We start from the raw sequence: 16,675 nt of genomic DNA, 5'->3' as shown, positions 1-16,675 counted from the left end.
AAAGAATAGCGAGAATTCATCAATGACCTCGAGATTGTCCCCCACCCGTTGCCATATCTTATTACCATTGCTATTCTCGTTCTCTCTTAAGAAGAATCATACACCATTTAACGAGGAACCGACAACGCCCATACCATGCTTTCGAAGCAACGCATGCGCCCATGTGTCACCCATGAATCGTTACGAGATCTTGCCTCAACGATAATGCTTTATTTGCTTATTTATTTGTATTCGAAAGTAAGGTATAATAGAAGAATATTTACCCAGACGAGCACTTGAAATTTCTTCTTAAATATAAGTATAATTGTGGAAGGCACACACTAACGAGAAAATAATATTTTTTTCTGCCATATCCGTATAAGCCAACAATGCTCATGAGTCACTCTATATACCAGTGGTAAAAGGCGACAGAATCTCAGACGTTGGTTAAAGCGACGCATCGATACGTCGAGGACGTCGCTAGAATCGTCCCTCGAAATTGGATTAACATTCGAAAAGCGCGAAATTAAAAATATCGATGGGATATGGTTAAAATGTTAGCGACGATCGACGTCGAGTTTGAGATTCGACGTTGTTTCTAAGTATTACGTAAACACGCGTTATCCGACGATTTATCGTCAGAAGAAAAGAATTTGATTAGCTCGAAAGCGAGACACGATAATAGTTTATGTCGTTGTTAATTACATTCGATTTTATATTTGAACTTATAAAAAAGAAAAGATATTTCGTCGACTCTTTTAAAAATAAATCCAAGAGTTCGCCGTAACGATTATATTTCGTAGCGATAAGAAAAGATTATAGGTTTCCTGTACGTTCTACGTTAAAAATTGAGATTTTTCTCGGATATTACCACATCCATATCCGCGGATCTAAATCTCGATAAAAAAAAAAAATGGGTATCGAGTGTTTTTAGTGATTTTCACTTGGTTCGTCTTGATTTTAAGATTGCGCACATCGACGTGATACAATATAAATCGTTCGAATTGCGTCATTTTATTAAACGCAATATAAAGATTTCGATACGATTGATTTTTCGATAATTATTTCAATGGCCGCGTATTAAATAACTCACCAAAAAGAAGAATTACCGTTCGAGTTAAAGAGGCGTATTAAACGATTATATATCGCGCACGAAACTGACTGGAAAATCCAACAAATTCGTATCATCGACGCATGCTCTTCGATAAGATTACTTGCTTTGGAAGGTATTTCAAGCCAATGGAAATAAATACCTAAATTTAACCTTCCGCGATTTTTCAACGGTTGTTCGACGACGAATAACATTTCCGGTAGTCTCTTACCATTCTAACGTATAAACGTAGAGTTCGAGTAAGAGTAATTGGGTTAAAAAAAATATGTTGGCAGTTCTTACTCACAATTAGACTTTATCTTGTATAAAGATTCGATCCAAATAGATATTATGTCAGAAAAAATGTTTCATTATTATCGTTAATTATCGTCGTTATTCGGTGACCACTAAAAGATTAATACGATTTTTAATGAATGATAAGATACATTCCATGAAATAGATAAGCAACGATACCGTCTACGCGTGTTCTCCTCCTATCCTTTGATTCCTACGAAAAGAGTACATCTAATAAGTACAAATAGTTGTAAATTTTACTTTTAAATATGACTAATGCGCGAGGATGCATACATATATGCTGTCCTATCCTCTTGTCAAGCCTTTTCGAAATGTCTCGGTGAAAAGGTTGCCCTCCGAAATTCTTCTCTATGATCGCAGCACTTATCATTAGGATATCCCTTTTTACACAGATCACAGCCGCAAATGGGTTCTCGAGGCTCTTCGTGATAAGGTGGACAAGGAGCAGGTTTCGTCTCGCAACAGCAAGGCGCACAAGGATCCTGTCGTGAGATAAGACTGATTCACAAGAAAATTTCTTTCGAAACGTCTAACAAATAAACGTTGCTGGAAGCTAAATCGTCTTCTAATAGTTAACGCGCATTAACCTGCATTTTAATGAAACAACAAGATGGTTCCTGTGGCGGACACATTCGACTAGGTATTATGTAACCCTGTGGTTGTCGATCTGGATCTTTAAATTTCTCTCTCTCCGCTATATCGGTGCGAGGATCGGTGCGAGGATCGGTACGTGGGTCGGTAGGAGCATCGGTACGAGCATCGGTACGTGGATCGGCACGTGCGTCAACACGTGCATCGGTACGTGAGTCGGTAGGAGCGTCGGTACGTGGATCGGTACGTGCGTCGGTACGCGCGTCGGTACGAGCGTCGATACGTACGTCGGTACGTGCGTCCGTATGTGCGTCGGTACGTGCGTCGGTACGTACGTCGGTACGTACGTCGGTACGAGCGTCGGTACGAGCGTCGGTACGAGCGTCGGTAGGAGCGTCGGTAGGAACGTCGGTAGGAGCGTCTATACGAGCGTCTATACGAGCGTCGGCACGAGCGTCGGTACGAGCCTCGGTATCAGCGTCCGTACGTGGCTCCGTTCGTATATCGGTTTTTCCTTCGGGAATAATTAGCTGACTTTCTTCCTTCTTTCTTCTCCAAGGACACGCCGATTTGATTTGCTCTGTACTCCATTGAATACCTCCATTTACTGACAATTGCAAATATACGATTAAGATACGATACGTTAGCTAGATACGTGACAAAATATTCTTCTTTACCGGTATAAAACATTCGTTCCACGATATTCGATCGCGGTTTGTCTTCCATGCTAATAGACGATGACAATGGTGTCCCTCGAAACTTTGGGACCTGCCGTATCGATCAGAGTCCCATTTTTTTTTTTAAGATGATGCAAAAAATTTAATTTTATACGTTACAGCCGAAAATGTAAATGGTTGAACGGATGATACTCGATATATCGATTATTTCTTACGAGTCGATCTACTCGGAGACACGAAAGATACGAATACATTTTTTTGTAAATTCTATTAATTAAGAACGTTCGTCGATCAACCGATCAAACAAATATCTTCGAAATGATATGTCTCGTGGATCGTTATATATTTTTTATTTTTCTCGCGTTATATGTTGCCGCCAATAATATCAAAGTATCAGCGCCATCGAAATCGACGCACAGATAAGAAATACATGTCGGTTATAAAATTGAAATACGTATAGGGACCCTCTGGCGCGTATCGACGCGAATTGGATCGCAATTGATAGGATCGTGACTCGAAACCAATCGAAGAGCGAACGAAACGTATCTCTCCTCGCTCCGAGAACGTTCGCGGATAAAGAGACTTCCGTCCTATGTAACACGTACTCCGTGACTTTGTCTTATTTCGCGTAGCGTGGCTTCGTTTTTCTTTAACGAGTTCGTGGATTTTGAGGTTAAGCGCGACGTTCACGAGATAAAAGATGACGGATAAAAACGATTACAGTGTACAGCTGGATCCGGAAACAAAAAAGCATTGTACGTTGCATTTGTTCAAAAACGTAGAAAATACTGCGGAAATAAGAAAAAAAGTTATCTCTGGCGATCTCGCATGTTGCATTCTGAAACTTGCATATATAGCGGATCCATTTCAGATCGTAGTAGCCGCCAATAAAGCGGCTATCAATGAAAGTTGTAATCGGTTAATTACAAAAAACAAATCTACAGAGATCCTGTTTTATCTCTCGATAACCAAAAATATATCGAAATCGTTAACGGACTTCGGAGCAAGCGACAACGATAAGAATATATTGGTCGTAACGATTCACGAAGCAGAGGAACGAGACACCGTTTCAAAAATGATCGTCGATAACATAAAAGGGGAAAGACTAGCGTTAGAGGAGCTGAAAGAATTGACGAATTTGGAACTTGCAAAGAGATATTATAAAATCGATAACGAGGAATTAAATGTATCCACTTGTACGGATTCGATAATATCTAGGATCGCTTGCAAAGACTTTTCTTCGTCGAGATCGTAACAGGTTGCATCAGAAGCGAGAAAAGATCTTCGACGATAGATTCGTATAAATTTAAGAAATAACGAAAAGAAAACGCAGAATGCAAAATGTTCTATGCTTACCAAACCAAATTGATATTTTATTTTGTTCCTTCCGTTTAAGGAAGTCGACTAACTCTGATATAAGAACACAATAGAACGTATACAGAACCAAACTCGAATCGCAGTTTATATCTTTAAATCGACTAAAGCGAATATTTCGCTTTCCATCGCGCTCGAGCCAAGTTTTCAACAAAGACTTTAAGTTCTATAGCACGAAACAACGAGAATCCAAGTTGCATCGGTACTACTACGCCAACCGACGTTTCGTAGATCTCATTTCAGAATTTAGAATCCAGCTACGAGAAAACATCTTCGTCGTCTCTGTAAGAACATAAAGATTTAATAAATTTTCATATTTCCTTTGAAATATGTCTTTGGGAAACGGACAATCGGTACATCGGAAACAACTTGCGGGTTTCTTTACAGTCCGGGTGTGAGACGGCTGTAAACGAATGGTCGTTAGGTCAAAGGAAAGCAGGGTAGCTAACGTTAGTCGGAAACATCCTTTGTTTTTTTTATTATTATTATTGTTATTATTATTATTATTTTTATTCACTCATAAATAAGGCCAAAGATGCGTAGAAAACAATCATAATATCCGCGAGGATACAGGACGAGTCAAATCCTGCGGAATTAAACAACGATTTAAAGAGAACACCCTTAAAGAGCACGCGGCGTTTGTAAAATACGGAGACTTTGTTAGGAATACCTTGGTAGACTGCACATTTCGCATATTGAAAATTCTGCGCCGTTGATAAAAGTGCAATGAGGACAAGTCCACAATTCTTGGTCAGCGGACGAATTCGCAGCAGCTTCCGTGCCAACCGCTACGCTGGTACTAGCTGCTGGCAAGGAAGAAGATGGTCTGATCGTGCCGCTATTAAACGGTACTTGCGTAACTTGCGACGTAGACGCTGCGGTCGCCGATATCAACTGTTCCACCGTGGCCCAATGTTCCGAACGCGCCCATTCCATTGCCATTTGTTTATCTTTGTTGCGTACGGCTTCGAGCAACGGTACCATGTGATCCTTAAATTTGTCAAAATAAACGAAAAAAAAAAAAAAAAAGGTTAATTCGCGTTTGGCACGTGACGCAATCGTCGAAGAAACATTGCCGCGTACCTTCATGGGCAACATATCCATGGTAGTAATGAACAAAAGCAAGTGGAAATCTGAAATCGCTTCGAGAAATTGGTCCGAATTAAATTGCTGCATATAGGCGCATAACGAACGAAACTCTTGAACTTGTCCATCGATCAATCTGTAATCAAACGCTCCGTTACTGTCTTTTTCTTTTTTCTTTTCTTTTTTCTAAGCGAGATATTACGACGAATTACCTGTTTTCGATGAGGAACGGAGTAATATCGTCGTTCGCGTAAAAAGTAAATTGTGGAGTGAGAGGCGTGGACGCGGGTACGTCCACTAATAAATATTCCACGGGAAGAGGTCTTGCTAGCCTTGGTACTTCATTACCATAGCTGTCCTTCTCCTAAAAAGAAAGAGAATATCGTAAAACGAATGTCGGAAGAAAAAAAAATGAAGGATGTTGGAAGGAAAAGGGGGAAAGGGCGGGAAAACGTTGCAATCGAATCGAACTTTAAGGCGAGTCCAACGGCGTTGGAGATAAACGAAACGTGCGCGCGCACGACGCATGAGAAAGAAAGATCGAGAGAGGGGAACGACAAAGATTCGAAGAAGGGCCGATGGTGTCGCCGCAATGCGAGGAACCGTCCAAATGACGCACGCGAAATATCACTGTCCGATTGGTCGATGGCAAGAGAAAGGAGAAAGAGAAAGGAAGATGGAAGGATCGAGACAGAGAGAACGAGGGTGAGAAAAGGAGAGAGAGAAAGAGCAACAGCGTAAGCGGAGGAGTGCGCGGCTGTGGTGCGTGTGTCGGTCGGTCGGTCGGTCGTCGCCGCTATGCTAGTGGTTAGTTTAGTGAACCAAACATCATGATGTGGCAAAACGTTCTCACGAGCTAAAAGCTGGAGCAACGCCGCGTTAACCGGCGCGCCGTCGTTATGTTATCCACAATAACTCACGAGGTTCGATAAAAAGCGTAAACATTGTTAAACGCGAAAAGTACAAACAAACAAACACAAGCAAACAAAAAATCTCCGCGACTAGAGTTTCACGGCAAGGAAAACGACGACGACCACGGCGACGGCAACGATAACAGCGACGGCGACGGCGACGGCGACGAGGACAAGGACGACGACAAGGAAAACAACGTACGGTCACCGGTACTATTGCTACGACGACGACGACGACGACGACGACGACGACGACGACGACGACGACGACGACGACGACGACGACGACGAAGACGACGACGACGACGAAGACGACGACGAAGACCACGACGACGACGACGACGACAACGGTGGCAGCGGCGACGGCGACGACGACGACGACGGCGACGACTCGTTCGTGCTTCTATGTTCGCAAGTGGGATTCCGCGCTATGTCAGTCCCGATGTAAATTAAAGTTGTATCGTATGCGTTGGAGTGAGAGAATTACGCGAAGAAGATATAACCACCCTTGCAACGATATATCTCGGAAGTGACGAGTGTCAACGATCAGCCTCCATCGCGCGGTAAGGAGACGATCACGAGCGTATACACGGTACGAAGCATTAAGATGATTCTAATAGAAAACGTTCTTACGAGAGAAAGAGTGTACCTCCCCTTTCTTTTCCTATGCATATTGCGTATAACGAGAACGAGAGAGCGGAGAGAGGAGAAGAGAGACGGGAAGAGCGAGCATGTATGAACATATACGTCTCTACGTAAGCGGGAAGGCAATATGGCGCGCGGGCGCGCGTAAAATAGCGATGGGAGGGGAAGGAGAGGGAGAAGCGAGACGAAGCGCGCGTAAGCGACACGACGGAGGAGAGAAGAGGAGGCGCGTTCCCGCGGATTCCCTCGCTGCTGACACGTAGTAACTACTTTGTGAATCTCTTTGTCGTTCGGGAGAGAGAACGCGTGTGCCGACCGATAAGTCGCGGGAATCCACGCGTCGTCCGATCCGCGATCGTTTATCGGCTTTCTCTCTCTCTCTCTCTCCCCCCTTCTCTGGCTCTCTCCCTCTCCCTCCGGTTTCGTTTCTACTCGTGCGGTGCTCGTCGCCGCGATATGCCTGCCTGCCTGCTTGCCTGCTGCCTGCCTGTCTACGTATACGACGAGGTATTCGAGTAGCGATAGAAAAGTGCGGTATTCGATACGTTCTTCCCTTATCGGATCTCCTCTTCGCCCCTTCTTCTCGCGTCGAGCGTCGTCGCGTTAACGAATGGCGAGTGTACCGAGTGACTTGGGCGATTCGAATCCTACTTGTTTTCCCCCCTCCAAATCCTATTCCTTTCTCTCTTTCGTGGCACACGCATAAGCGCGCGCGCGCGCGCGCACCAACACATTCGCTCGCTCGCTCGCTCGCTGTACTTTCTGGGATAGCACCGTGTAGCTTTTGGCGCGATTTCACGCGCACGCGCCTTCCACGCGCGAAAAAATGTCATTTTTCGATCGTTCGTGTCGATTTGCTTTCGTAATGACTTCGTCGACGAATAGACTGTTCCGTGACGAACGATGACGTCTTCTTCGAACCTACTCGAGAGTATATAGTTTAGTTTGTAAGGCGAACGTGCGACTGGATTCGACGATAGTACCGGAAAACATCCTTTGAAGATGCGCGTTCTCCTTTCTCGGTTTACATCTTCGCCGAAAGAACGGTTCTTCGTTTTGCCGCGGCCGACATGTGTTTACGAGAGCGATGCACGTGGTCGCACGCCGTATTCTTCGATCGTTCGTCCGAGAAGATACACGATCGGAATAGTCTTGCGATCGTAAGAAAATTGTTTTCGATAGTACGATTTACGCAAATGTTTCGAAACGTTCTAAAGAACATGATCGTCCTCGCCGGAGGAGACACGTATAAAACGACTCGAAATACTCATTGGACGCAAAGTTCGAACGAACAAAGAACGGTGATACGCTCTACTTTTTTCTTATTCGTAAAAGATAACAGTAGTAAATAAAAGTGAAATTCGGTGATTCAGCTTGGTGCAAAAAATATGTATAAGAATAAAGTGAAATGTATTGCAACAACGCGTACAAAGTGTTTTATCAAAAGAGCCATTTTTTGGAACTATCTGCCAACTTTTTTATTTCATTGAACGAATTAAAAGAAGAAAGAAATAAGAGTAGTCCTTTTTGGGGCAGATATCCATCTTATAAATGTAACGCGTACATGATGAGTTAGCGATTTAAAAGAATAACAGAGATCGAAGCGCTTTACATTTTATATAAAGAGAGAGAGAGATTCTACGTCGAGCAAGCTGCACTGCCCTTTCTGCGGTTTTGATTATATCTCTCCTTTCTATCCATAGAGCGAATTTTCTAGTCGGTGAAATCGTTTCAAATCGCTTTGGACTCGTCGAAAGGATAAATATCATACTTTTGCTTCGCGATACAAAATCTGATTGATTCGAGTAAAAGAGAAGAAAGTAAATAAGTTTGACGTACAGTCTTCTAACGTTACTCAGTAGTCGACTCTTTTTCCTTTCGATAAGAGAAAAGTTTCCTCGAAACGGTCTTGTCGTTTCTTCGCATAGAAATAATGGAATGCCGTTGTGCTTTCAGATGTTGGATCCAAGCGTATTGACGGATTTGGAGGAGCTGACGCTTTGCAATTACTGCAAGCAGAAGTACAATGATGCAGAGCAATGTCCGAAATATCTTAGCTGCAAACACTACTTCTGCTTGCGTTGCATAGAAAACAATTTGTTAAAGGGGCGTGATCTATTCTGTGCGCACTGTTGGAAGAGGACCGATCTCGGAGATCAAGGACCGGACGCTTTGCCGACTCATTCTCCGCTCCTTGCCCTAGCCAACAACTTGTCTCATTTAAAGATCACATCGAACAGCACGTCTAATAAATGCGTCGACAAAGAGAGAAAGGTATAATGAAGCGCGTAAAGCGAAGATACGTCGCGTCTATCGGAGAGATAGAGAGAGAGAGAGACAGAGAGAGAGTCCGGTTTTCTTTAGAAATCCATCGTTGCATTCGATTTTAGATTATGGCCGCTTGCCTTCGTTAACATTGTTCTTAGATGCTTAAAAACAAAATTCTTGGGCACATACGTGCATTATAAAGAGGAAAGAGTACCGGCGCAAGCTACGAAGCCATATCGAGAAAGATTCTCGTGGTAATAGGATCACGTTATACGACGTTACTTTTTCCTTTGCGTGGTGGCGCACTTTGTCCCTTTGCTACGTTCTCACGCTGTTTTTTCTTTTTTCGACTACGAATTTGACCTTTCTTTACATTTTTTTTCACAGCCTCTTTTACCAAAATTTTATTCGATCGTTAACAACGAAGCAACAAATCTATCATAGGATTAATTTCTTTGCAGAGTGAAAATTGTCACACTCATGGAATGCCTTTGGCTCTTTGGTGCGCAACATGCTGTACGGCACTTTGCAGAGCGTGTGCAACGCCTCAAGAACATCCGGGACATCAGATTAAGTCGCAAACCGATGCCAAAGAACAACTTATATCCGATGTAAGTAGTCTCTCTATCTTCCTCTCTCGTGGAAAAAGATAATATCCGATGTGCGTAAGCCCTATCCGCGCATCGTGGGCCTTAATTTCGAATATCGGAGCCTCGGCGAAAGGTCTTTCAACAACGGCAACTTGTCGATAGGTCCAATTGGAACTAGTCGCCATGGGGAAGCTGTCGAACGAGATACAAAGACTGGCAATGCAACAACGAGAATTCTTAATAAAAGTTTTGGAGGCGTGTGTAACGCTGAAGACGCACGTGGAAACGGATCTACAAAACGGCTGGAGTCATTTCCCAGAAATTACGGATGCCCGTGAAACTTTAGGAAAAGCAAAGGCCAGTCTGTCGATGATCGATAGCCCTAGCGACGTTTACAGCTTGCACTCTCAATTGATCGTCGAGAAGCAAAGGTTGCAATCCAAGTACCAAGAGATGATGTTGCAATGTCAGTTGGACGATCTGATAGGAAATTCCGGAGTCGTTTTCGACTTTGCTCTTTTGAAACAAGCTTTGGCGGGTATACATACAGGAGAATCGATCGTTTCTCAAACCTCTGGCAACGGCGGTAGATTGGCCAATCATCTGACGGCTTCGCAAAATCCTATACTGTTCCTCGCGAATTATTGTATGTCGCAATTGTACTCGAGACACCTCGTTAGCAAGCAACACATGCAAAATGGCTCGATCGAATATCATTCGGGTATGATGGGCCCGCAACAAGCTCCACCTGGGCCGGTTCACGTTCATCAAGGTCCACCACAGCCGTCTCAAAACAATCCTCAGCAACAGCAGCAGTCGCAATCGCAACAGCAGCTTCTTATCCCACCCGGTTCGCCGTCCGTAAAGCCCGTTCCACCTGCACCACCTAACGCCATGTTGCATCCGCAACAACAGTCGACGTTTATGCCAGAAGCAGTCGGCGCTAGCGGGGCAAGTCTGGTAACCGTCCATTCGTCCCCTCAACCACCGTCCACAGGAATGGCGGCGTCTCTTCGTGGCCCATCCAATCCCTATCCGCTTTACTACTTCAATATCGAAGTAAATGGATCTCCTCACGGTCGTATCGTCATCGAAGTGAGACCGGATGTCGCGCCAAAGATGGCGAAGAATTTTAGCGTGTTAGCGACCGGCGAGGTCGGAGTCGGTTACAAAGGATGTACGATATTCCAATGCTGGGAAGGAGAGTCAGTGATCACGGGAGACTTTGAGCTTAATAATGGTCGAGGAGGCAGGAGCATATTCGAAGATGGGTACTTCATGCCAGACGACACAAAGTTTCCAGCGGTCAGAGGAACCGTGGGAATGAGAAGAACGCAGAAGCGTCACGATAATCTCGGCATGGTGGGCTCTCAATTTCGAATCATCCTACAAGAAATGCGAGGATTCACGGGAATCTTTGGCCACGTCGTGGAAGGGCTCGATCTAGTTGAAAAGATATCAACGTTTGGTGATCAGACTGGCAAGCCTACTAAGAATATTCTAATTACGAACTGTGGTAAATTGTAACGGCTTCTCCATTACGTTTGGTACCGAATGGTAACGAATACCTAATCATACCTTACGTTTTTTCCCGTTCTAGGTAAACTAAAGGAAGTGTCGCGACGGTGTCACCGAGAGAAAATCAAAAAGAAAAAAAAAAGAAACGGGCTTCTTATGCATATTCTTTTTTCGTTTTTTTTTTTCCTAGGTGCGGTATAGGAAAGTTATACCGACGATAATATGTATGGAGAATCACGCGCGTATACGTAATATCTAACGAAAAGATATTAAATCTCCATACGTAAATTCTCATTGGAAGACACCGTCGCGACATATAGTTCCAAACAAATCGCGATGCTCCGTATGAAATCACACAACTTAATTAACTATTTACAATAGAATCTAAAGATGTTGAATCTATTTTTAAACGTGGACGCGTTAGAGAAAATGATGCTGCTACTACTAATGATGATGATGATGACGACGACGACGACGACGACGACGACGACGACGACGACGACGACGATGACGACGACGACGACGAGGACGATGACGACGACGACGACGACGACGACGACGACGACGACGATGACGACGACGACGACGTTGATGACGATGATAAAGATATGAAAGAAAGAAGAAAAAAAAATAAATATCCATATTTTGCTATTGATCGGGAATCACGAAGATTCTATGTCTACAATAACGACGATGATCGACACATACGTACCTCAGATCGATCGTGATATCGATACGACTTCTAGCTGTACGGTATTTGTTTTAGAAGAGGTTCGACGTTTATTTTTGGCTATCGGCGTATTGCTACGTATAGTTTATAGAGCGTGTCGCACGCTGCGGAGTGAAAAGTCACGTGGTATGTCAGGAAGAAAGAGAAAGGTGACAGCGAAACTTCGGCGTGCGCTTCTAATGTCTTAGGTCGTAGATAGTATAAATCGTGTAAACGGGAAATAACTAAGAAATCTTTTTTTGTTTTGTTTGTTTTCTTGGGACAGACGTGCTTACGTGTGTATTTTCTGCGTACACACGTATACACGTGAACAAAAGAAAACATATTAAGGTCGGGGATTAAAATAAGGGTCGAAAGACGCGCTTGACTTCGAATTATCCGGTAACTGTGATTCCGTACGCAGGATCGTTTTAGAAGTTTAACAAAAACTATCGAACGATACGTAGGCAAGTAAGAAGACAATTCCGTTTCGTCGTCTTATAAACGATCGCGTATCGTTCCATTCCGGGAGGAAGAGAAAGGAGCCAAAAGGGAAAAAGAAAAGAATTATTTGGGCGTTAAACGTGTACGTTTATCCGAATAGCATAGAAGGAACGATAAAGATATATTTTGGGTCCCACCGAGTGAGGCTCCAAGAGATTATTCCCTTTTTGCTCTTTCTGTCGACTAGTAAAGTCGTCGTAAATTAACTGTATTTAAGGTTAGATCTCAACATGCAAATGTATACAAGGCCTAACTACTACTATGTAGACCGTAAGCCTCATCGTCTGATCCAGAAGACAAAACGAGTGGAATTAATGAATACATACGTACAAACATACACACACACACACACAAGTACGCAGGGATAAATACGTACACGCATATACACGGTCACACACATATACATATTAAACGAAATCATTCCTCGATGCTGTATATCGAAGTATTACGATAATGTAATGCGTTATAGTATTCGTCTAAATCCACGTAAAATCCCATCGTTATATATCGTACTATCTCGTGTACAACGCGTGCGAGTGACGCGTTTCTAAAAGGAAAAAAAAAAAAAAAAAAGAACGTGTAAGAACGAAATGTGCGTTAAAATGACAAGGCACATTACTTTCACACGTATGTAGGTACATATATGCACGCCCTCGTCGTCGCGGTTGCCTTTTTTGAAGAGAGCCTCATTCGATGTTGAACTTGAAAGTTTTAACACTTGTTGATTAGCTGAATAATGCGTCGCGTGCGATAGGAACGCATTATCGCGGCGACGAACGAATGTAAGAGAGAATTGCCGTTAGAATAATTACACGAAAGAAAAAAAAAATTACACGCATACGAAAAAGAAACAAACAAACAGCAAGCACGCACGCAGGCACACACCACACACACACACACACATACACAAGAAATACGTACGACGATAAGGAGGGTGCTCGTGCTCTCGGGTAAATTTTTCTCGTTTCGGTGCAAAGAAACAAAGCGAAAGCCGAATAATAGTATAGTATAATTTTTTTCTCCAGCTGAGAAGAAAAAACATACGTAAACAAAGTTCGTATATATCACCGAAACGAGCGAATGCTACAAGACCCACCTCTATATACACAAAATGAAAAAAAAATATCCCACACGCGCGCGTATATATACTACATATATTTTTATGAACGTGAGATGAGGTAACAACGCATAGCTTGTAATATCGATCTTAAACGACCGACATTGGTTTACCCTCGCCCCTCGCGTTCGAATTAAAAACGATTGAGCGGCTATAACTCTTATTAAGTTTTCCCTTGCGAATCTTCAAATTCCTTTTTCCTACCTCCGTATCCCGTGTCCTTCTATCTATCTCTTTGTTTACAACGACTTTCGTCTATACATCTATCTATCTATTTCTCTCTCTCTCTCTTTCCTCTTCCTTATCCCTACCCCTACCTCTCTCCTTCCTCCTATTACCTTAAGGCGTAATGAGCATTATAAAAAAAATCGAAATATTTTGTTTATAGTCTACGGTAAGCGTATATCCGTAGGGCTCTCGCTTAAACAATTTTATTATTTCATTATACATGCGTACGAGATGAACGTTCGTTACCCAACTTAAATGTACTTTTAATCGATGAATTTTGAGTTATAAACTGTTTCTCCCTTTCAAACTTTGTGAGTAACTCTGAATACATTATCCTTTACCTACCTCCACGAGAACACGTATACAAAGATACGATTGTGCGAGCGAAATAAGTCTTTAAGAGTATATAATTATAATTTAAGAGTATATAAATAACATCAAGTCACACACTCACCTTGTAGAAGACATCTGGAACATATTGTTTATCGGTCGATTCGATTACATAGCCCAGCTCCGGTGCATCTTTCGTAGGGACCAAACATGCATCGCGTACCAGTGCAGAACATTGATTTGATACTTGATAGCCTTCCATGTGAACCTGATTTTTATCATCGCCTGCAAATAGTAACGATAAAAAGTGTTATTACCGATTCGTACATAATACAGTTTTTTCTTCTTTTCCTTTTTTTTTTAATTGCAATACGATAATGATACGATATATTTTCTGAATTTACCTGTAACGCAAACAGTTACGAACTTGGAACCAAAATAACCACTGGGTGAAAAACGACAAGGATTAAGAAATTGATTTTGGAAGTACCCTGCCATAATGCACTCTTGCGCCGATAAGAAATGGCTCTCTATATTTCGGACATGTTTCACCTAATAAACATATAACGTATTATGTATATTATACCGTTTCACTGCGACCAACGATCGTTGGTCGTTATGAAATGTGCTAAGGCTACGTGTAATGTTATACCGTTCCTTTCTTCACATCATCGGCTATGAGATCCGTGAAGATCCATCCTATTCTCTTCAAATTGAGAGATCGAGCTAACTCATCGACTAATGCCTCTTTCTCGTCTGGCAAAAGTTTTATAGAATCCTTTGTACTTTCCTGAAAGAGTCAAAAAGTTCATACGTCGATTATTATATCGTCTTAACGGAATGGATCGGTAAACGATTTAGTCGATATTTTATTTTATTTCATAATACGTCGCACTCACTTGCGGAGGTTCGTATATAGCCGCGACAACTGCTCTAATCCCTAACGGTACATCCGTGTGTATCTCGTATCGTCCGTATAAATATCCAATACGTTGATGACCGGTACTTCTCCAGTAGTTCAAAAAACGTTCGACTAAACTAGCATTCTCGAACATGACGTTGTCTATGTGACGATAAGTTTGACGATTCAAAGTGATAGAGCTAGGTTGACACTTGCTACAAATACCCCTAGGCCATGGAGGATGATCTTTGCAACCAGTCTTTACTCGGCAGCATATGTCGTCTAATTGTATAAATTTGCCCCTAGAAAAATAATTGGAAGAATAGAATTCTATACGATTTTATCTTTTATAACAGAGAGTTTTACCTATCAACGCCGGCAGTGAGTTTCCTGAGATACGAGTGAAAGGATAAATGTTTGATATTTTGTTCCTTCATATAAAGCTCATCGAAGGGTTCCAAAGGAGAGCAGTGTACGCAACATCCATTTACGCCATGACGACAACTGTACAAGAAGTGTATCATATGTGTATACATATATATTTCTTTTTTTTCTCGCTACAGATATATCTCCATTCGCTTACAGTTTTTCATCGCGTTTTCTCTGTATTTTTCCATCCAGTTTCCACAATTGTTCATCTATGTCGTCTTCCGCCACATTTGGCAGGCTACGAAGCGAACCGATCACGTTTGAACTTTGCACGACACGGTTTGTATTGTTTCCTGCATCGGTCGGTCCTATTTGACGTTTCAAACGTTAGTATACATCATCAACATAAAATTATAGACATTACGAACCTGCGAAAGAATTATGTGAATTATTACTGGCAGATGGAGTATTCCAAAGCTGTGCGCCGTTAAATGGCACAAGGTAGAGCATATCGCCGTGCGAAAGACCTATCTCGGAAAGCGTTTTGCTGCGAGTACTTATGATTTCGTCTTGATGATTTCGTTGCTTGTAGAGTCCAAACGTAAAACTCTTCAAATTGAAAGCGTTAAACACCTGAAAGAATATAATCAAACGTAGACTTCGTTACCACGGGGTATAAGAGAGATATAATCAAGGGATTAGGAAGACGTTGGACGAGCAATACCAACTTTTTCAAAGAGCGTAAAGACGACATCGGATAAATACACATCCACGCGCTTCGTCCCTTCCGATGACTGCACTCGTAGCGTCTACAAAGAATGAAACGTGTACACGAGTAGAAAGGTTTTATCGCAGAATAATCGATATTGATTTGTTAGATAATTTGAAATTCTTTGAATAGGTGGAACAGAAATGACAACGCAGACGGATTCCTTTTATATAATTTTTTGGAACTTCTTAACAAGTTTATAGCGAACGGAATAGAATATTTTCAAATAAAAACATTTTATCATTGGTCACGCGTACGTATATTTAAGAGAAATCCGTAAAGAATGGATGCAAAGAAAATTTCGGATCGCGAGATGACACAAGGTTTTGGAATTTCTTGTACGCTACTGCAATAATACCGCGTGGAACGGTCTCCTTTTAATTACATGTGCAGGAAAAAGTAAATCATCGTTTAGTCGGGAAAGTCGGAGAAGCAAAAAAGCAGTTAACGAGTAGCATCCACCTTTTCGGAATCTTAACCGTTTATTCAGGATCAACTTACGATTTGTCTCGATTTTGACATTTCGCCGGTGTTGAGTAAAACATCAGCTGTTCAATCCGTTGTTCCTCTTGCCTGGGCAAACGCAAAGTCAGAAAATTCCCTAAAGAGACGCGAAAAAATTGTCGAGTCAACGTTCGATACCCTAACCTCTTGGCGCTCTCTCGTTTAACGGTATTAGTCGTATTTCGGGGGAGATTCGAGAC

General features: G+C 42.3%; 4 protein-coding genes across 11 annotated transcripts; 2 read left to right on the top strand and 2 right to left on the bottom strand.

Annotated features, from left to right (window-relative positions):
- Positions 1-1,365: 1,365 nt before the first annotated feature.
- Positions 1,366-3,010, bottom strand: LOC127061557 (serine-aspartate repeat-containing protein I-like). 2 transcript variants are annotated; one of them, XR_007780887.1, is made up of 5 exons: positions 2,653-3,010; positions 1,972-2,582; positions 1,658-1,866; positions 1,544-1,577; positions 1,366-1,476 (listed from the first exon to the last, which is right to left on the bottom strand). XR_007780887.1 is itself a non-coding variant. In XM_050988607.1 (4 exons), the coding sequence occupies exons 1-3, from the start codon at positions 2,699-2,701 to the stop codon at positions 1,681-1,683; spliced, it is 846 nt and encodes a 281-aa protein (XP_050844564.1). In that variant the 5' UTR covers positions 2,702-3,010; the 3' UTR covers positions 1,366-1,577; positions 1,658-1,680. The 2 variants fall into 2 exon arrangements, 1 of the variants encoding a protein (XP_050844564.1); XM_050988607.1 differs by having other exon boundaries at positions 1,366-1,577.
- A 328-nt stretch (positions 3,011-3,338) lies between these two features.
- Positions 3,339-3,912, top strand: LOC127061560 (EKC/KEOPS complex subunit TPRKB-like). Its single transcript, XM_050988611.1, has one exon. It carries the CDS (start codon positions 3,353-3,355, stop codon positions 3,905-3,907), a length of 555 nt encoding a protein of 184 aa, XP_050844568.1. The 5' UTR covers positions 3,339-3,352; the 3' UTR covers positions 3,908-3,912.
- An 84-nt stretch (positions 3,913-3,996) lies between these two features.
- On the bottom strand, positions 3,997-16,622 carry LOC127061533 (nuclear protein localization protein 4 homolog). 3 transcript variants are annotated; one of them, XR_007780885.1, is made up of 13 exons: positions 16,473-16,622; positions 15,931-16,011; positions 15,631-15,835; positions 15,417-15,570; positions 15,200-15,337; positions 14,832-15,135; positions 14,585-14,722; positions 14,337-14,484; positions 14,057-14,217; positions 5,325-5,476; positions 5,110-5,248; positions 4,384-5,016; positions 3,997-4,308 (listed from the first exon to the last, which is right to left on the bottom strand). XR_007780885.1 is itself a non-coding variant. In XM_050988536.1 (13 exons), exons 1-13 carry the CDS (start codon positions 16,491-16,493, stop codon positions 4,284-4,286), a joined length of 1,986 nt encoding a protein of 661 aa, XP_050844493.1. In that variant the 5' UTR covers positions 16,494-16,544; the 3' UTR covers positions 3,997-4,283. The 3 variants fall into 3 exon arrangements, 2 of the variants coding, with proteins under 2 accessions (XP_050844493.1, XP_050844494.1); XM_050988536.1 differs by having other exon boundaries at positions 4,697-5,016; positions 16,473-16,544; XM_050988537.1 differs by lacking the exon at positions 3,997-4,308 and having other exon boundaries at positions 4,477-4,612; positions 4,697-5,016.
- On the top strand, positions 5,599-13,909 carry LOC127061534 (uncharacterized). Of its 5 annotated transcripts, none has more exons than XM_050988542.1 (4): positions 5,599-6,586; positions 8,625-8,942; positions 9,398-9,547; positions 9,689-13,909. In XM_050988542.1, the coding sequence occupies exons 2-4, from the start codon at positions 8,625-8,627 to the stop codon at positions 11,051-11,053; spliced, it is 1,833 nt and encodes a 610-aa protein (XP_050844499.1). In that variant the 5' UTR covers positions 5,599-6,586; the 3' UTR covers positions 11,054-13,909. The 5 variants fall into 5 exon arrangements, with proteins under 5 accessions (XP_050844499.1, XP_050844498.1, XP_050844497.1 ...); XM_050988541.1 differs by having other exon boundaries at positions 5,601-6,615; XM_050988540.1 differs by lacking the exon at positions 5,599-6,586 and adding an exon at positions 6,643-7,175.
- Positions 16,623-16,675: the final 53 nt, after the last annotated feature.

This window comes from Vespula vulgaris, chromosome 2, assembly GCF_905475345.1.
Source record: "Vespula vulgaris chromosome 2, iyVesVulg1.1, whole genome shotgun sequence".
NCBI classification, from domain to species: Eukaryota; Metazoa; Arthropoda; class Insecta; order Hymenoptera; family Vespidae; genus Vespula; species Vespula vulgaris.
The sequence above is the reverse complement of the archived record's forward strand: the minus strand, read 5'-3'. Positions and strand labels throughout refer to the sequence as shown.